The 20,639-nt window shown below is 42.3% G+C and overlaps 2 protein-coding genes and 1 pseudogene across 5 annotated transcripts in view; 2 read left to right on the top strand and 1 right to left on the bottom strand.

Annotated features, from left to right (window-relative positions):
* Nucleotides 1-18,184, bottom strand: part of MSH3 (mutS homolog 3) — a 202,185-nt gene extending 184,001 nt beyond the window's left edge. The window contains exons 1-3 of the mRNA XM_023510913.1: nucleotides 17,948-18,184; nucleotides 15,894-16,014; nucleotides 2,100-2,320 (exon numbers count right to left, since the gene is read on the bottom strand). Coding sequence (XP_023366681.1) covers nucleotides 2,100-2,320; nucleotides 15,894-16,014; nucleotides 17,948-18,139 — 534 coding nt within the window. The 5' untranslated portion in view covers nucleotides 18,140-18,184. The remainder of the gene's footprint in view (nucleotides 1-2,099; nucleotides 2,321-15,893; nucleotides 16,015-17,947) is intronic.
* LOC100951329 lies at nucleotides 2,916-5,146 on the top strand (annotated as a pseudogene).
* Nucleotides 18,120-20,639, top strand: part of DHFR (dihydrofolate reductase) — a 22,593-nt gene continuing 20,073 nt past the window's right edge. The window contains exons 1-3 of one of the 4 annotated variants that reach the window (XM_023510909.1): nucleotides 18,157-18,171; nucleotides 18,343-18,464; nucleotides 18,803-18,852. In XM_023510909.1, the coding sequence (XP_023366677.1) occupies nucleotides 18,379-18,464; nucleotides 18,803-18,852 (136 nt within the window). In that variant the 5' untranslated portion in view covers nucleotides 18,157-18,171; nucleotides 18,343-18,378. Of the gene's footprint in view, nucleotides 18,172-18,310; nucleotides 18,465-18,802; nucleotides 18,853-20,639 lie in introns of those variants that run through there. The other 3 variants (XM_023510911.1, XM_023510912.1, XM_023510910.1) reach the window with 3 other exon arrangements.

The raw sequence follows: 20,639 nt of genomic DNA, 5'->3' as shown, positions 1-20,639 counted from the left end.
TCGCTTGAGCCCAGGAGTTGGAGGTTGCTGTGAGTTGTGACACCACAGCACTCTACCCAGGGTGACAGCTTGAGACTCTGTCCGTCCCCCCCCCCACCAAAAAAGAAATACTTTTCAGATATATTATCTTTTTTTTTTTTTTTTTTAGAGACAGAGTCTCACTTTGTCACCCTTGGTAGAGTACTATTGCAGCACAGCTCACAGCAGCCTCCAGCTCTTAGGCTTAGGCGATTCTCCTGCCTCAGCCTCCCAAGTAGCTGGGAATATAGGTGTCCGCCACAATGCCCAGCTATTTTTTTGTTGCAGTTTAATCGAGGCCGGGTTTGAACTTACCACCCTTAGTACATGGGGCTGGCGCCCTACTCACTGAGCCACAGGCACTGCCCCACATATATTATCTTTTATACTCCCAGAGACAGCATGCTGCACTCAATGTCACCTTGCTGACAATTCAGAGTGACCAGAAAAAATTTCAAAAAATACCCAGAGTTATGGTGTTGCTCACCCTACCCTAGTGGTCCTGATAATGCCACTTCTCTGATTAATTCAGTAGGTTTTTTTCCTTTCATCTGTGTCGTTTCATGCTATGGAACAGTTTATCACTTACAATAATGTCCATGTACTGTGTTTCAGTGTCCCTTCATTCTCATTACTTCTAATGTCCTGTGATGCAGAAATGCCAAATTGGTCATTTTATGTGGTAAAGCAACGGTAAATACACTCTTCTAAGGCCCTGGGGTAAATGCTTCAATCAAAGTAAGCTTTAATAGATAGACTATACTTCTAGACTTTATGACCACTACACTCAGATGAACTGCTTCTTAGAAGAGATTAAAAAAAAAATACCCTTTTTTCCCCTTATGATGTATAAGTCAACCAATTAGCCTGGCTGAGGGAGTTGTTCATGGATTTGGACTTTGAGGGAAGAAGGAATGTATATGGACTTTTGAAAACTAAAAGCAAAATTATATTGGCCCAAGTATTTTCTGAGGAAAGAAGCCACAGTTTTTGTTAGAATTTCAATGGCTCAAAAATATATGTACACAAAGATACATGTATAGAACCATTCCTCTAATTCAATTGTTGTCCACCATGACTACACATTAAAATAAAAAGAGAACTTTTAAAAACTACCCAGGCTTAATCCTCAGTGAAGATCAATTAAATAAGATTCAGAGGGAAGGTTCTTTGTACCAGTTTGTGGTTTTTTTTAAGTACTCTGAGTAATTCTATTTATTTTTTTAGAGCTAAGTTTGAGAACAAATCAATAGGCTCAGCGCCTATGGCTTAAGTGGCTAAGGCGCCAGCCACATACACCTAAGGTGGCAGGTTCGAATCCAGCCCAGGCCCGCCAAAACAACAATGATGGCTACAACCAAAAAACAGCTGGCCATTGTGGCGGGCGCCTGTGGTCCCACCTACTTGGGAGGCTGAGACAGGAGACTCGCTTGAGCCCAGGAGTTGGAGGTTGCTGTGAGCTGTGATGCCACAGCACTCTACCCAGGGGGATAGCTTGAGGTGGTCTCAAAAAAAAAAAAAGAGAACCAATCAATATTCTGACTTACAGATTTCAATGATGGAACAAGGGTTAAATTCCCTGATTTTGCAATGATGAAAACCATTGAAAGTCACACAAGAAACAATGGAAGAAGCACAAAGCCTATATGCATGTGGCTATCCTCTGAATTTACTTTGTATCTGCCAAACTTTCAACTGAAAAGTTCAAAACAGCTATGTAAGTTGTCTGTCATGATTTGCCATGCTAAATCATGGAAACCATAAGGAAATCTATAAGAACTATGCTTGTATTAATTATCAATAAAGAATTCCCGCTAAGTCAATGGCTACTAGTCCAGGCAGTATAGTGGAATGACCTGGAAGGCTTTTGTTTAGTTTTGTTTCATTTTAGTGCAAACTAATTCATTCCTCCCTAAAACACAGTAAATCACAATCTCCAGGGATTTAAAAAACTAAACTAAAAAAGCAAAGGCTCCCTCAGCTAAATTGGATGATCAGCCAAGTTTGGGAATCAAAGCCCAAACCCCACAGAACCTACTCTTCTGTGTAACTGGACATCCATCTACATAGCAGTTACATACCTTTAGATTAGTTTGGGACTTGGAATTTTCAGAAGAAACTGCATTCTTTGCACGCAGATGAGTAATATCATCAAAATCAGTGCATTTGGGCAGAACTGCAAATCGCTCCTGAAGCGGTTGTTCTTGGACTCTACGTTGAGGAGGGGCAGAATCGCAGCAGAATTCTTTCAGTTTTTCCAGGGACTTTAAAACATTCCTGGTCCTCAGACATTTCTTTGGCTCTTAGGTAACAAATCAGAAGAAAACATACCAATAGTGTCTTGGTCTCATTATTTCAATTCATATCCAGCATAAAATTTTTTTAAGAGGTAGATTTCCATTAAAGTAACAAACCTAACTATAATGCGATTCAAAAAATAAAGATCTTTTGGGTCAGGGTGAAGACAGCATATTAAAACACATTTGCTCCTGAATCCCCCTTTTTACATTAAGGGTTTCTTTTATTTTTTTTTCTTAAGATATAAGCCTAAAGAAAAGAGAGGTGACAATTGCAAACAAAATATATAAAGTTAGAAGGGAAAATGGATGAGCAATAACTAATTCAAGCTACCTAAAAGCTAAACCCTAACTCAGTAATTAAGAACCACTCTTATTTACAAGACAAAATGTTCAAAGGACTCAGGAATTAGGGCACCAATCTCTCTGGAAATGGAGTAAAGGGAGGTCCTAAAATAGAGTTGGTTCCAAGCAATTTCATCTCTGGACCTCTACCACACTCAAAGACTCAAAGGCAACCATCCTTCCTCCCCATCAGCAGACTGGAGATTTCTTCTCTGGAAAGGCACCATTGGCGGAGCACGGCACCCGCCCCGGAGGATGATGGGAACACAGGCCGCCGTGACAGGGACCCGCACAGGGTGGGAAGGCTCGGGACCAGCTCCAGGGACCAGACTGACAGATACAGGCAGTAGTAGAGGTTCACCAAGAGAACCAAACCTCCACACTCAGATAAACCTGCTTTCCCGCCTCCATTACTTGCCCATGCTATGCTTTCCACATGCCAAAACTGCTCTCATTCTTCAATACCCATCTCAAAGCTACTTTTCCAATGGGCGTGTGGAAAGGCCGCGGAAAGCCCAGCAGGGGCCTCAGCTGCAGGGCACATTCCTCCCCTCAGGGCGGTAGGGGGCGCGCTGTGCCTGCGGGGGACACGCCTTCCCTCAGGGCGGGAGGGGGCGCTGCTAGGCCTGCGGGGGACACGCCTTCCCTCAGGGTGGTAGGGGGCACGGCTGGGCCTGCGGGGGACACGCCTTCCCTCAGGGTGGTAGGGGGCACTGCTGGGCCCGCTGGGGACACGCCTTCCCTCAGGGGGGAGGGGGCGCGCGGGAGGGGCACGCACCACGGAGCCTGGGCGAGCTCTGCCCACCGGTGTGGGGCCCGCACTACCCTGTGTGACGGGAAGGAAGATGGAGCCAGAAGCCGAACTGGAGGGGAGGCCCTGACCCTACTCACCGAGTTCCTGCTGCCAGGAGCCTCCTTCGTCTCCGGACTAGTGCCTTCTGGCTCCCCCGCGGGCTGGGCCCCGGGAGTGGACTGGTCTAAGACCCACGGCATCAGGCTTCGGAGCGCCAGGTGAAGGCAACTGGGGGCCCTCGAGGCCCTCCCTCCCCCCACCCAATAACTCCAGGCGTGAAAAACCCCACCAGGCAACTATGCAATACCAACATGTCTGTGTCTACTGATGTAACCACCTCACAGATTTCAGCTTCGGAAGGAGATGCTGCTTAGACCAAAACCATTGCTTTTGAAGTTGTTAAGTCTGTTGGTGCACAAAAAGATCCTTACACAATGAAAGCGGTTATTATTTTATCTTGGCCAGTATATTATGAAGAAACGATTATATGATGAAACGAAACAACATATTGTATATTGTTCAAATGATCTAGGAGATTTGTTTAGACTGCCAAGCTTCTCTGTCAAAGAGCACAGGAAAATATATACAATGATCTACAGAAACTTGGCAGCAGTCCATCAGCAGGAATTATCAGACTCAGGTACATCTGTGAGTGAGAACAAATGTCACGTTGGACGCAGAAGTGATCAAAGGCTCCTGTGCAAGGGCTACAGGAAGAGAAACCATCTTCAAATTTGGTTTGTAGACCATCTACCTCATCTAGAAGGAGAGCATGGTCTGGTGAAGGATAGAGAAAATGTCATTTCCCTTTCCTTTGTTGAAAGCCTGGCTCTTTGTGTAATCAAGGAGAACGCTGTGAAAGCAGCAGTAGCAGTGAGTCTACAGGGACACAATCAAATCTGGATCTTGATGCTGATGGAAGTGAACATTCAGATGACTGGTTGGATCAGGATTCAGTTTCAGATCAATTTAGTGTAAAATTTGAAGTTCATTTGGAAGATTATAGTCTCAGTGAAGAAGGACAAGAACTCTCAGATAAAGATGATAAGGTGCATCAAGTTACTGTGTATCAAATTACTGTGCAGAGGAGAGTTGGTAACACATTCATTTGAAGAAGATCCTGAAATTTCTTTAGCTATTGAAAATGTACTTAATGCAATGAAATGAATCCTCCCCTTCTACCACATTGCAACAGATATTGGGCCCTTCATGAGAATTAGCTTACTGAAGATAAAGGAAAAGACAGAGGGGATATCTCTCAGAAAGCCAAACTAGAAAACTCAACATAAGCAGAAGAAGGCTTTGATGTTCCAGATTATAAAAAAACTACAGTGAGTGATTCCAAAGAGTCATCTGTGAAGGAAAATGATGATAAAATCACTCACGCCTCCACGCCACAAGAAAGTGAGAACTATTCTCAGCCATCCACTTCTAATAGCATTATTTATAATGCTTCTTCGAGAGCAAAGAAACACAAGACGAAGAAGAAAGTATAGAATCCAGCTTTCCCCTTAATGCCACTGAACTTTGTGTGATTTGCCAAGGTCAACCTAAAAATGGTTGCATTGCCCATAGCAAAACAGGACATCTTATGGCATGCTTTACATGTATAAAGAAGCTGAAGAAAAGAAATAAGGCCTGCCCAGTATGTAGACAACCAATTCAGATGACTGTGCTAACTTACTTCCCTTAGATGGCCTGCCCATAAAAGTAGAATATATATTTCGAACTATATAACCCTAAAAATTTAGATAACATGGAATTTATTTTTATTTACATATATCAAAGTAAGAAAGTATCTCAATCCAGATAGGTTTTTTTTCTTTAATGTATTTTACCTACTTTGGGAGAGGAATAGTGAGTATTTATTTCCTTTTAGGAAAATTTCACTTGTTTGTATTTGGCTTTTAATGTAATTTGACTTGGATATATAGCTTATCCGTTACCCACGTTCCTCATTTTAAATAATTTCTACTTTCTCTTAAAAGGGAAGTATCTGATTTTTTAAAATATATATGTATGTAGGACACCTAAATGTAATTTATTTAGTACCTTTCATGTATGGAGAAAATGTGCAGTAGATTTTAATTTTTATTTATTTATTTATTTATTTTAAGACAGAGCCTCAAGCTATCACCCTGGGTAGAGTGCTGTGGCATCACAGCTCACAGCAACCTCCAACTCCTGGGCTCAAGCGATTCTCTTGCCTCAGCCTCCCAAGTAGCTGGGACTACAAGTGCCTGCCACAATGCCCAGCTATTTTTTGGTTGTGGTTGTTACTGTTGTTTGGCAGGCCCGGGCTGTATTCGAACTTGCCAGCTCTGGTGTATGTGGCTGGCGCCTTAGCCGCTTGAGCTACAGGCGCCAAGCCTTAAATTTTTGATACTCTTAAATCTTCTAATGTTTAGTTTTCCTGAGCCTCTTGAAATATTCTTTCTGGGTAAAACAAAGCTGGCAGTTGTGTTGGCTACTATGTGAGTAAAAATGTACATCTTATTCTTTAGTGCCCTTAGTTATACTATAAGGGCTGGGTGGTAATGATGTCAGTGTGCACAGGCATCATTTACTCTTATATAAGACAAACTTTTTTAAAGCTCCCTAGTAAAATGTGGAATTGTCTTGGGAGTCTACTCTCTAGCATACCAGGCCCTTTTTCACAAAAAAATCCTCTTCAGAGCTGGGCGTCATGGCTCACACCTATAATCCTAGCACTCTGGGAAGCTGAGCTGAGTGGATAACTTAAGCTCAGGAGTTCAAAACCAGCCTGAGCAAGAGCAAAACCCCATCTCTACTAAAAATAGAAAAAAACTAGCCAGGTATTGTGGCAAGTGCCTGTAGTCCCTGCTATTTGGAAGACTGAGGCAAGAGGATCACTTGAACCCAAGAGTTTGAGGTTGCTACGAGCTATGACTCCAGGGCACTCTACCCAGGGAATAGAGTAAGACTCTGTCTAAAAAAAAAAAAAAGTGTTCTTCAGAATTTAGTAGAATCTGTTGTTTCCCCCCTAAGTTGAAAACTAACTCTGCAATGCTTTGAAGTACCTTCTTGGGCTACGTTATGTAGTTTCAGGTAGTTGCCTAGGTTTGGGGACTTTTCTTAAAGTCAGTTTTAGAAACCAGTGAATTTAGAAATTTGATAAAAATTCATTTTAAAATTAGCTAAAAAGGTTGTAAGTTCTCTCTGAATCATCCAGAAATTATGTATCACTTTTCTTTAAGAAAGATCAGTTAGAACATGGGATTCTCAAGTATCTCTTGACTTCCTCTCCAGCTTGGTGTTTGGTCAGTAAGGACCATACATATTGGGAAATGTTACTTCTCTTTGGAACTTATCCCATGGTGTACTGTCTGCAACTATTACAAGGTGCTCAGATTCTGTAAATCCAAATACCATAAAAACTTTAAACAGTGCAATCCTCGCAAGATTAGTGGTCTAAAAGCATTCCATTCTGTAAAGCAGCTGGTGTGAAAAGTTAATTCATCTGACTTTGAAAAATGTAGAAATGAACCTGTCAAATGCCGGTGAGAGCTACAGAACAAAACTGTTGATGCAATGAAGAAAGTCAACGAGGTGGAACAGAAGTGCCGAGGAAAATTTATAGTGAACAAATTGAAGAAAAATAAAGACCTACAGAAAGTTCAGGACATCAAAGAAGTCAAGTAAAACATTCATCATATCTGGGCCCCTCATCCACATAAAGGAAAGCAGATACAAGAAGAGAAGGATGTGGATGTGGACCGTGTTTCCTAAAACATCTCATTGTCTGTAACCATTCCTACATGACATTGGAAAATCTCCTTTAGACACTCAGAGCTTCTCAATTGTTTATTCTTTACATAAGGTTACTCAAGGGTGACTAAAAATACATCTCTCCTACACTGTTGTTTGCAAAACAGTCCTTATAGACTGCATCTCAAAGTTAAATCTTCACTGATGTACTTATGTGAATCGTGAAAATATTAAATACAGAAGTGAATTATGGTGATAAATTGGCCATGTCTTTTGGGTAATGGTGGCCATCAGCTTCATGTAATAACTAATGGAAACAACTCATGGCTAGTGATATATAAAATTTTATTTGTAGTAAAATGTCTTAGAAGGGTGGGGATACAATAAGAAACTAATAATTTGTATGATAGTGATCCTCAAATAATCTTTTAATTTTATTTCAGTATTTGCTGTTTTGGTTTATTAGCATTTTAGGAGAACATAATGGCCTTATACAAGGTGCCAATAAAATTCATGTGCAATTTTAAAATAGTCAACTGTTTTGGGAAGCCTAATTATGCTGGACTGTTTTGACCTGGCTTCACTTTCTGATAGGTGATTGTAGGTATTGGAGATGTTGAGTAATTTTCGCCAGAAATGACACTATATAATTTCCAGCTTGGCAAATGCTTAATTCTAACTCGTGACTCCTAGTAAAGCAAGTCTTATTTTTCTAGCCTATTAGTGATCTAGAAGCAGAGGAATCTCAGTGCCTTTTAAGATTTTTGCAGTTTTCCTTTAAAATGCTTTGGCGGCTCGGCGCCTGTGGCTCAAGCGGCTAAGGCACCAGCCACATACACCTAAGGTGGCGAGTTCGAATCCCCAGCCTGGGCCTGCCAAACAACAATGATGGCTGCAACCAAAAAATGGCCAGGCGTTGTGGCGGGCGCCTGTAGTCCCAGCTACTTGGGAGGCTGAGGCAGGAGACTCGCTTGAGCCCACGAGTTGGAGGTTGCTATGAGCTGTGATGCCACAGCATTCTACCCAGGGGGATAGCTTGAGGCTCCGTCTCAAAAATAAATAAATAAATAATAAATAAATAAAATGCTTTGGCAACAGCTCAGCACCTACAGCTCAGTGGCTAGGGTGCCAGCCACATACACCAGAGCTGGCAGGTTCGAACCCAGCCCAGACCTGCCAAACAACGACAACTACAACCAAAAAATAGCTGAGCATTGTGGCGGGTACCTGTAGTCCCAGCTACTTGAGAGGCTGAGGCAAGAGAATCACTTAAGCCCAGGAGTTGGAGGTTGCTATGAGCTGTGATGCCATAGCACTCTACCTAGGGCAACATCTTGAGGCTCTGGCTCAAAAAAATAAATAAAAATAAATATAAAAAAATAAAAATAGCTATTGTGGCAGCTACTCCCAGCTACTTGGGAGGCTGAGGCAAGAGAATTGCTTGAGTCCAAGAGTTTGAGGTTGCTGAAAGCTGTGACGCCATAGCACTCTACAGAGGGTGACAAAGTGAAATTGTCTTAAAAAAAATGTGTATATTCACCTTATTTACTATTACTGTCCTCTTTTCAAAATGTAAACTTTAATCATTCTTCAAAAGAATACTACAAGGTATATGAGGTCTGACAATTGTTAGCAAATTTACCCTAGAAAAAGTGTTATATACCTCATAGCTGAGTATCACTATGGCCGCCTTTCAAGTACTCCCCTTGGGAAGTTATACACTAATGCTAGCTCTAGTCTACCCTTCAAAGCAATTTTGGAACTCTTTTTCTAGAATGAACATCAGAGCTGTTGTCATACAGAGGTCTGACAAGTAAGTTTATGAACGTGCCACCGTGCCCTTATGTTGGCAGGACTGTACTAACTACTTAGTGAGGTCTTATAACGTCAGTACAATAGTGTCTCATAGTTGTGTTCATGATGACATGTGTTCATGATGGTGGTGTCTGCTGAGTGGCATCCATTACTGTTGTTGTATGTTTTTGTGTGCTGTATGAGGACAGCTCTGATGGTCATTCCAGGTAGGGTTCTAAAATAACTTTGAAGAGTGCAGTAGGCTCTGGCATCGGTACATAGCTTCCCAAGGAGAGTATTCAAAGGTGACCATAGTGATATTCAGCAATGAGGTATGTAGCACTTTTTCTAGGATGAGTTTGCAAACTTAATTATCAGATCACCTATTATACAAGAACTTCCTTCCTACAGATAGGAAAAAAAAAATTCCCCAGGATGGTAGTGGAGTGAAAATTTGTGGGTTGTACTTGTGAAAAAAGAGTATTATGAAAGTTAATCATAAAAAGCAGGTCATTCTTATCATATCCAAGTAAAACAGAGTCAAGAGAGGCTGGGGTAGGGGCGGGTGATGAGAGGGAGCCCTCAGAGCACATAATATTGCTACAAAAATGTAATTCTCTATAAGCCTGGCTACTGAAACTGTCCATTGCAACCTGAAACCAGCTTTACCTAATAGCTGCTAAAAGTCTTAAGACTAGTTTTTCCCACTGCGGTCATTCACCAATTAGAGCTCCAAGACTTTACTAGTGCCAATGACAGCTCTTTCAATCTTCTATTTATTCTTCAGATACACTCAAGACCACCCAATCTGTGTGTATGCCCCAAACTGCAATTCCTGCTTCCCAAATAAAATATCTTAAACTTAACTGATTCATCTGTATGTTTTATTTAACTTACACAGTATCTAACTGAAGTGTTTTAGAAACAGAGGCAAATAGTCAGAGACTCTTCATGGTTGGTAGATGCTGCTGGTTGGCTAATAAATAAACAGACTTTATCATTTCCTAAATGTTTTCCTACATTAACGATTATGTTCTGAGAAATGCATCATTGTGCAAACAACATGTAGTATACCCTGATAGTACAACCTACACATCTAAGCTATTTGAACTACATAGTATATCCTACTGCCCCCAGGCCACAAACCTGTACAGCGTGTTAGTATACTGAATGCTATAGGCAACTGTAACACAATAGTAAATCATTGTGCATCTGAACATACCTAAACATAGAAAGGGTGTAATAAAAATACATATTATAATCTTATGAGAACCTTGTCATATGTGCAATCCATCACTGACTGAAATGTCCCTATCCGGCACAAGACTGCATTTATATTGATTAATGTGATCAGCATCTGCTATCTCTAAAAGGTAGAAATACTCTGTAATGGTGTGCTACTGCTACTATGTATCCCTTTCCAACTCCAGAAAGGTCAAGCCTTAGGAATAGGGCTAAGCTAGTCCTAGAGTAAAGGCAACCATAAGCCTTCTCTACTCAAGTTCAAAAACAATCCTTAGAAAGATCAAACTGGGGCCAGGCGCTCGTGCCTATAATCCTAGCACTCTGGGAGGCCGAGGTGGGTGGATTACGTAAGCTCAGGAGTTCAAGACCAGCTTGAGCAAGAGCAAGATGAGACCCCATCTCTAAAAATAGCCAGGCATGGTAGCAGGTGCCTGGAGTCCAGCTACTTGGGAGGCTGAGGCAAGAGGACTGCTTGAGCAGAATAATTTGAGGTTGCTTTGAACTATGATGCCAGGGCAACAAAGACTCTGTCTCAAAAAATATATATATATAGATAGATAGATAGATATCAAACTAATCTACAAAAGATATAACTGCTTGCCAGAACAAAGTCCAATGCTCTTTAAAGAAATACATAATCGGCTCGTCGCCTGTGGCTCAAGCGGCTAAGGCGCCAGCCACATACACCTAAGGTGGCAGGTTCGAATCCCCAGCCCGGGCCCGCCAAACAACAATGAGGGCTGCAACCAAAAAAAAAAAAAAAATGGCCAAGCGTTGTGGCGTGCGCCTTTAGTCCCAGCTACTTGGGAGGCAGAAGCAGGAGACTCACTTGAGCCCAGGAGTTGGAGGTTGCTGTGAGCTGTGATGCCATAGCACTCTACCCAGGGGGGATAGCTTGAGGCTCCATCTCAAAAAAAAAAAAAAAAAAAGAAATACATAATCCAGCAGGAGACCACACAGAATTCAATATATCTATGATCCAACCAATTAATTACTAGACATGCAAAAGAGTAGAAAAAAAATATCAGTCAAGGATACAGGCCCAGAAATGATAGAGATGATGGAATTAGCATATAAAGATAAGAAAACACATTTTATAAATGTGCTCCTTATCATCAACAATGCAAAGAAAAAAAAAAAAAAGAAGAGCAAAAGGAAGATTTTTCTTTCCTGTTAACAGCTTTACAGAGATGTAATTCATACAGAGAACTGGCAGATTAAATATGGAAACTTTAAAGAGGAAATATATAATATCTAAAGTGAACATTTCATTGAATAGACACTACAGAAGGAAAGAATACTGAACTTAAAAACATAGTAGTAGGGCGGCGCCTGTGGCTCAAAGGAGTAGGGCACCAGCCCCATATGCCGGAAGTGGCAGGTTCAAACCCAGCCTTAGTCAGAAACTGCAAAAAAAAAACATAGCAGTAGAAGCTATTCAAAATGAAGCAGAAGGAGAAATAAAACTGGAAAATAAGAGCAAAGAGCTTCATTGATTTGAGGGATAATTACAAGTAGTTTAACATTCCAGTAATAAACCCTCACAAGATGAGAAACGGAAGATATTAAAAAAAATTTTGCAAAAACAATAGCCAAGAAAGTTTTCCTAAGTTGATAAGAACTATAAACCTGTAGACCCAAGAAGCTTCAAATGAGCTCCAAAGAGGATAAAAATAAAGAAATAAAGAAATAAATATTAGGCCAGGCGCGGTGGCTCATGCCTGTAATACTAGCACTCTGGGAGGCCAAAGCAGGTAGACTGCCTGGGCCCATGGGTTGAAGACCAGCCTGAACAAAAGGGAGACCCTCGTCTCTAAAAATAGTCGGGCATTATGGCGGTCACCTGTAGTCCCTGCTTCTTGGGAGGCTGAGGCAAGAGAATCACTTATTTGAGGTAGTTGTGAGCTATGAGAGTGACAAAGTGAGACCGTCTACAAAAAAAAAAAAAGAAAGAAAGAAAAGAAAGAAAAGTTAAAAACTAAACTAAGGCCTATCAAAATCAAATGTGTGAAAACCAGTGATTAAGAGAAAATCTTAACTACCTGGGAAGCTGAGGCAAGAGAATTGCTTAAGCCCAAGAGTTGAGGCTGCTGTGAGCTGTGACACCACAGCACTCTACCCAAGGCGACAGCTTGAGATTCTATTTCAAAGAAAGAAAAAGAGAGAAAGAGAGAAAAAATCTTAAGAGCAGCCAAAGGAAAATGGCTTATTAGGGAAATCATCCTCTACAATTAAAAAATACAAAATAAAAATTAAAAATCTTGGTATCACATATGCTAAATGCTAAGAATCTTTGAAGGAACACTATGACTTTTTTTTAAAATACCTGATTTTTCCAATATATACTTAACCTTGTTTACTATAACATCGCTTATACTAAATATATATTTTTGAATGTCTTTTCCAATGTATATTTTACCTTATTATTATTCGTTCCTATTTTCAAAATACATATTTAAATCACTTTTCAAATGTACATTAGTGTGCTTGTGAATGTAAGTTTCTTTCCCCTGTGGACCTCAGGTATAAAAAATAACTTGTAAATTGGGGGGCGCCTGTGGCTCAGTGAGTAGGGTGCCAGTCCCATATACAGAGGGTGGTGGGTTCAAACCTGGCCCCAGCCAAAATGCAACAACAACCAAAAAAAACTCATAAATTGAAGAGTTAAGAATTGAGGTGGAGCTATACAATGGAATAGTATCCAGAAATAAAAGAGAACAAATGTACTTTAGAATAGTAAAAATGATGAAGGCAGAAGGTAAAATAGCAGGTGCCAGGAGCTGAGGGGGAGGGAAGAATGAGGAGTTACTGTTGAATGAGCAGTTTCAGAACTGCACGATTCAATGATTTCTGGCGATGAACGGTGGTAACGGTTACACAACAATATAAAGGTACTAAATTCTACTGACCTGTACCCTTAAAAATGGTTAAGATGGTAAACGTCATGTGTATTTTACCACAATAAAAAAATTAAATAAAATTTTTTTTAAAAAGGAAGGAAGTACTGATTCATGCTACAATATATACAAATCTTGGAAACATAATGCTAAGTGAAAGAAAACAGATTTTAAAAAGGCCATAAGTTGCATGACTACATTCATAAGAAATGTCCACAGACAAAAGGTAGATGAGCAGTTGCCAGGGGATGGAGAACGCTGGGGGATGGCTGCTAAGGGTTGAGGGTTTCTTTGAGGGAGTGATGAAAATGTTCTAAAACTGACGTTGATAATGGTCACGTAATTCTGAGAATATACTAAAAGCCATTACGTTGTACATGCTGAATGGGTGAACTGTACAAGAACTGGATCTTAACAATTGGTACTTTTTAAAAAACTGAGATAGTCGGCTGTGCCCGTAGTTCAGTGGGTGGGGTGCCAGCCATATACACCAAGACTGGTTTGTTCAAACCCGGCCCAAGCCAGCTAAAACAACGAGAGCTGCAACAACAAGAAAAAAATAGCTGGGCATTGTGGCAGGGGCCTGTAGTCCCAGCTACTCAGGAGGCTGAGGCAAGAGAATTGCTTAAGTCCAAGAGTTTGAGGTTGCTATGAGCTGTGACACCATGGCACTCTACCGAAGGTGACCTAGTGAGACTGACTCAAAAAAGAAAAAACTGAGGCAGTCACCCAGCTTCCAACTAGTGGATACTCCTCTCCCTTCTTCCTGAGAGCCATCTATAATCTAATTTGACTACATTTCAAGTCTACGTCTTATTTTAACAACTTGCAATCTCCACTGTCTCGTGTGGCCTTGGTTAAGTTATTTAACTGGTAATTCTCAATTCTCTTCATGTATTACTCACCTCTTCCTCTATAAAAGAAGAGCAAGAGTTCTTGGGAAAAATAAATGAACTACAAGAAGTTCTAGAACAATGGCAGACTTTTTTAAAATAGTGGTGCTTATTCACTACAGACCTCAAGAACAGGTCTGTGCAGAGCCATGAAGCAAATAAAGGCAAAAAGCCCCAGAAATGCAACATTAGCACATGGCAAATTCCGTCAAGCCATGCTTCTTCTCATGACCCCTTTAGAAAAAAGGAATGAGATACTGTCACATTTATTTCTCTTTAGCCACACATCTCCATTCCTATAGTTATTTCATACAAAGGCTTTCATGTTAATCCTAAATCCAAATTTAACCTTTTATAAAAGGATAGAAACCTTACCTATATCTTCACAGACATAAACCTGCCAAAAACTTTCTTAAGGTCCTTCACCAAATACCATCTAAATGAGGGGTGTAAATAAAATCTTGGTGAATTCATGAAAATGAAGGTCATCCTTGAAACACAAAACAAAACAAAAAAAAAGACAAGAGAGTCCCACTAACTTGGGACATTTTTGTGTTGTTGTTTGCTTTGTCTCATTTTCTTTATATAATTTCTGGGGCATAATGAAGAAAGATTTCCTATCTTCCCTTACCACAAATTCCCCAAGGCCAAAAACTAGAGATAAATCTGCTCAACCATCTATACCCAAGACACCTCTAGAAGTCCAGGAGCTCAAGAATGCTGCTTTTTATTCAGTGCCTTTAGTATACAGAAAGAACAGCTCCATGCAAAAAAAAAAAAAAAAAAGAAAGGATAGATCTATATATCCTGATAAAATTAAAAAGTATTCAAAATGTCCTGTTAAGTGAAAATAGTTCCAAATTAGTACATATAGTATAAAACAACCTGTAAAACATAATTTCTTTTATTTTTTTTTTTTTTGAGACAGAGTCTCAGTATGTCACCCTCGGTAGAATGTGCCATAGCGTCATGGCTCAAGACAACCTCTAACTCTTTGGCTTAAGCAATTCTCTCGCCTCAGCCTCCCAAGTAGCTGGGACTACGGGCACCAGTCACAAAGCCTGGCTATTTTTTTGTTGTAGTCAGCTGGCCCAGGCCAAGTTTGAACCCACCAGCCTCTATGTATGTGGCTGGCACCATAACCACTGTGCTATGGGCGCCGAGCCAAAACATAATAATTTTTAAACTTATTTGTGGGTCCATAAGTATCCACACACACATGTGTATAAATAGAAAGATCTGGAAGAATATATAGAACCTCAAATGATTAGCAAGTAGGCCTCAATGAAAGGAATGGGTTATGAGGTCTTTCACTATCTATCTTCCAACTTTCTATACTGTTTGAAACGTTTATATTAAGAATGCTTACTTTTATAATCAGGACAGAAATAGCCAGAGGGGAAAAAAAGAGAAAATCCACATAACCCCCAACACATGTGGCCAGTCATCACCTACAGAGGGGCCACTATGCTCTGGCACGATCAGGACCTTTCATACCAAAGAAAAAGGTGAAATTTTCTTTTTCTTTTTTTTTTAGACAAAGTCTCACTATGTCACCCTAGGTAGAGTGCTGTGGCCTCACAGCTCACAGCAACTTCAAACTCTTGGGCTTAAACGATCCTCTTGCCTCAGCCTCCCAAGTAGCTGGGACTACAGGCCCCCACATCGTCTATTTTTTTTGTTGTAGTTGTCATTGTTGTTTGGCAGACCCAGGCCAGGTTCAAATCCGCCAGCCCCTTTGTCAGTGGCTTGTGCCCTAATCACTGAGCTACAGGCATCAAGCTAGAAAAAAAGACACAACTTTCTAATAATCTCTGCCCTCTGGAGAATTTAAGAATATCAGAGCCATGACTGGTGACGAGAATCACTGCCCAGAACTCACCAGTTTTTCCAGACATTACCAAATCACTTTCTCCTTCCTTTTCTTGGGCTTTCTTTGCTTTCTTTTTAACAGGCCCATCATTTTCCAGTGGTCTCTTTTTACTTTTGTCAATTTCTGCAGCCTGTATCAGGAAGGTTAGAAAATGATGTGTTATCTCTTGACATAAGTTTAGCAATTTAAACCTTACATCTGATTAACAGCAAGTTCCTTGCCTTCTACCTTTCATAGAATCACTTGCTTTTAGCCCTTAAAAGGTCTATAGGTGGCCCGGCGCCTATGGCTCAACCAGCTAAGGCGCCAGCCATGTACACCTAAGGTGGCAGGTTCGAATCCCCAGCCTGGACCCGCTAAACAACAATGATGGCTGCAACCAAAGATGTGGGGGGCGCCTGTGGTCCCAGCTACTTGGGAGGCGGAGGCAGGAGACTCGCTTGAGCCCAGGAATTGGAGGTTGCTGTGAGCTGTAATGCCACGGCACTCTGCCCAGGGGGACAGCTTGAGGCTCTGTCTCAAAAAAAAAAAGGTCTATAGGTGAATTGTTTTTACCATCAGCAGAGACAAGGTGGGGATTCTGATGACTTGGAGATTACAGCCTCAGTATCTCAAACCCTGAAACAACTAATTGAAACCAAGGTTGCTACCTTTCTTTACTCAATCAGGCTTCAGGTAATTCAAATTATAAAACTTGAATCATCCTACTCAGATATGCTAAATAAAATATATCAAAAACATAAATATCTATTTAGCAAAAGCCCAATTAGAGGGAAAAGATGGATAAAAGAATACTATCATTTTTTAAATGTTAATTGTAATTTAACTGTTGCCTGTTTAAATGGCTATGTTCACCACTAAAGATGGAACAAGATTACGAGATTTTTGTTGGCAAAAAACCTGCCGAAAAACTTAAGTCCTGGGTGGCACCTGTGGCTCAAAGGAGTAGGGCACCAGCCCCATATACTGGAGGTGGTAGGTTCAAACCCTAGCCCCAGCCAAAAAAAGAAAAACTTAAGTCCTTCACCAAAATACCCTCCTAATGATGGTTGCAAAATAAAATCTTGGTGAATTCATGAAAATATAGGTCATCCAAAAAAAACAAAGACAGGAGAGAAGAAATCACTTTAGAGAAGAAATATAAAGGAGGGGAACAATATTTTGAACCAGCCAAGCTGTCACCTGCATTAGGTGACTAAAAGCCTGTCTGCAATCCCCTTCCACATTCTCAGTTTGAGAATACTATATAGGGAACCCCAGTAAGGGCTCACACTTGGGCTTTTCCCTGTGGTAGTATCCCTGGTTTAAAAAAAAAAAAAAAAAAAAGTAATAGGAGGGCTGGAGGCTGCAGTGAGCCAAATCTGCACTCCAGCCTGGGATACAGAACGAGACCTTGTGTGTGTCACACACACGCCTACTTATTTTATTCAGTTGAAGGACCCAGTGATCAACTACTTAGACCATGTTAAGAGACTTTATACATTCGAATTGCGTATCAGACTTTACAACACAATCTAAAGTACACCGAGTGTAGCTCCTGGGGAACTGCTCAGTAAGACTGCCTTTACCATAGTGATTTTAAATACTAAGCAATGCTGCTACCACTAAAAACTGGAGAATTAACAGAAGCTTCTTCTCGTCACCCAACCCAGCAACTATAAATAAATAAAACTCTTCAACTGTCAATCCAGGGAGGAAGGGAGGGACGGTTAAAAGCTGCATCCCTCGCCAACAGATCCCATCTCCTCATCAGAATGGGAGTCAGGAGATATGAATCCCTGCTCACGCCGGCCAGTAAAATCCGCGTGACCTTGGCCTCAAGTCTATTACTTCAAGCAGAGGTAATAAAAACCTAGACCCACACCAAGTACATGAACCTAGCAGGACTTCCCCAACTCTCTCCTTCCCTCGGCCCGCCCCTTCCTCAACCAGCCCTATCATCTCACGCATTTCCCGCGGGGTCCGTCCTCCAGCACCCCCCACAAGCCCCGCCCCTCCCCATCTTGCTCCGCCCTCTTTCCCCAGGGCCCCGCCCCGACCTAGACTGAACCCACCACGTGTACCGGCAATTGGGGCGGGAAAGTGGACGCTGGGGGCGCTGCAGAGCCAGAGTCCGCCTGGTCGGCTGCACCAGTGGGGTTGCAAGCGGATTTCAGGCTTCCCGTAGACTGGAAAAATCGGCTCAAAACTGCTTGCCTAGCAGGGGCTGCGCCGGGGACTGCGAAGCCGCCCGACGCAGGCTTCCGGCGAGACATCGCAGGGAAAGGAGTGGCAGCCCGGAGGGCAGGTCAGAGCCGGAAGCGCGAGCCCAGGGCCGCAGTTCCCGGGAGTCTGCGGGCGCGAGCACGCCGCGACCCTGCCGTGCGCCGGGGCAGGGGGCGGGGCCTCGCCTGCACAAATGGGGCCGAGGGGCGTGGTAGCCACAGTTTCGCGCCAATCTTGATGGGGCTTGCCGTAGGTGCGAGCTTGGTCGTTGGTGGTTGCTAGTGCAGTCATGGTTCGTCCGCTAAACTGCATCGTCGCTGTGTCCCAGAACATGGGCATCGGCAAGAATGGGGACCTGCCCTGGCCCCCGCTCAGGTAGCTTCTGGGCCGGTGGGGGGCGGAGGCTGAAGCAGGCTGCCCTCGCCCGGGGCGTCTGGACCAGTTGCTCCGGGCTGTCTGGCTGCGGGGGTATGGGGGTCGCATCTGCCAGCAGAGCCTATAATAGAGGGCGGTCGCGAGCTGGCTTCTGCGTCTGTAGCATGGGAGGCCAAGCTGTTGATTTTGGTTCGGATCCTGCTGACCCGCGAGCCCTGTGACCCGCGGCGCCCTCTACCCAGAGCAAAGTCCCACCCCAGGGGGCAGCCCTGCCTGGGGCGCACCGTTTGTTAGGCGCATTAGAGCTCTGAGTAACGCTGCGTTTCTCTAAATTATAGGAATGAATTCAACTATTTTCAAAGAATGACCAAAACCTCTTCAGTAGAAGGTAATGTGGGAGTTTTAAGTAATAAAGGTGCGCGAAGCGTCTTGTTCAAGGAAGCTTACCAATATAAATGTTATTAAAATCCCAACGTTTTCCATGTTAATCTGGGACCTTTTCTCTTGCCCTTGATCCATATGCAGTGTCCAAGATTCATTTGCCATTCTTTTTTTTTTAATTTCTTTGAAATCTTATGTTGGCGCAGGCACACAGTTTAGGTGTTGAGTTAAATAGGCAACTGGGTAGAGGCTTGGGTGGAGGTTAGCGCTCCCAAAAGAGACCAGAAGAGGCCTTTGGAACAGCTGCTGGAAGAAATAAGGCCTGAAGGAGAGCAGTGGAGAAGAGAAGATAAAGTTTCTTTATATGAATTATGTGATATTCAGTTTTGGACATCTGGAATTTAAAGGTGATGCACAAAGACATCAAGGATGAACTCTCAGATTTTCAGTTTGAAAGTTTGGCTAATACAGAGAATAAAGGAGTGGAGAACAGCGTGCAGTTATAATGAAAGGCACCTGTAGGACGTCAAGGATAATTTCAGGCTCAGAGAAATAGGTGAACTGAACCAATAGAGAGGAGATAATCAAGGAAAAGAACATGGGGATGGGAGGCTGCCCCATTTAAAACCTAAGAGACTGTGTTTATTGTCACAAAAGGAGGAATGGCAGAGAAACAGGAAAACAGATGAGCAGATGATGCTTAACTTTGATGAGACAGGCACAAGGCCCTGGCATTTGGCACCTTGGTCACTGGGAGAGCCAAGACAGCAAGAGCCCGTAGCTAAAGAATTGACAAAAACCATTCTCAAAAATCTTGCTTCTGGTCTGGTAATATTAATGTTCCTTTGATCCAAATAGCTTACTGTTTCGTTTTCTTTCCTAAGAAATGAAACCAAAAATGGAAGTAATACGTAAAAAGTTTTGCTAGAAGCATTATACTTGAAACAGTGGGGGAAAGGCACAGTTGAACATGTTTAATGTTTTAAGGTAATTGAGTATAATATTAAGCAGCTATTTTTAAAAGTATGACAGTGAAATCTACAAAATTCACAATATATATGATTATATCAAATAGTTATGACAGTATTTATTAGATACTGAACATTGTTCTAAATCTCCCCCCGCCATAGAGTTTTGCTTTGTTGGGTAGGCTAGAATAGAGTGAGACAATCATAGCTCACTGCAGCCTCAAACTCCTGGGCTTAAGCAGTCCTCTTGCCTCAGCCTCTGGAGTAGCTAGGACTACAGGCACATTCCACCACACCTGGCTAATTTTTGTTTTTAATAGAGAAAGAGTCTCACTGTGTTGCTTAGGCTAGCCTCAGAACTCCTGATCTCAAGTGATCCTCCCTCCTTAGCCTCCCCTCCCAAAGTGCTGAATTACAGATGTGAGCCACCTCCCTTTCTAAATCTTTCTTGTTTTTTTGTTTTGGGGTGGGGGACAGAGTCTCACTCAGGAACCCTGATTAGAGAGTGCTATGGCATTATAGCTCACAGCAACCTCAAGTTCTTAGGCTCAAGCGATCCTCTTTTTTTTTTTTTGAGACAGAGCCTCAAGCTGTCCCCCCGGGGTAGAGTGCCATGGCATCACAGCTCACAGCAATCTCCAACTCCTGGGCTCAAGCGAGTCTCCTGCCTCAGCCTCCCAAGTACCTGGGACCATAGGTGCCCACCGCAACACCCAGCCATTTTTTGGTTGCAGCCGTCATTGTTGTTTGGAGGGCCTGGGCTGGATTCAAACCCACCAGCTCAGGTGTATGTGGCTGGCGCCTTAGCCACTTGAGCCACAGGCAC

This window comes from Otolemur garnettii, unplaced genomic scaffold (assembly GCF_000181295.1).
Source record: "Otolemur garnettii isolate 467f Iridium unplaced genomic scaffold, OtoGar3 scaffold00017, whole genome shotgun sequence".
Classification (NCBI taxonomy): domain Eukaryota; kingdom Metazoa; phylum Chordata; class Mammalia; order Primates; family Galagidae; genus Otolemur; species Otolemur garnettii.
Note: the sequence above shows the minus strand (reverse complement) of the source record. Positions and strands in the feature narration are given on the sequence as shown.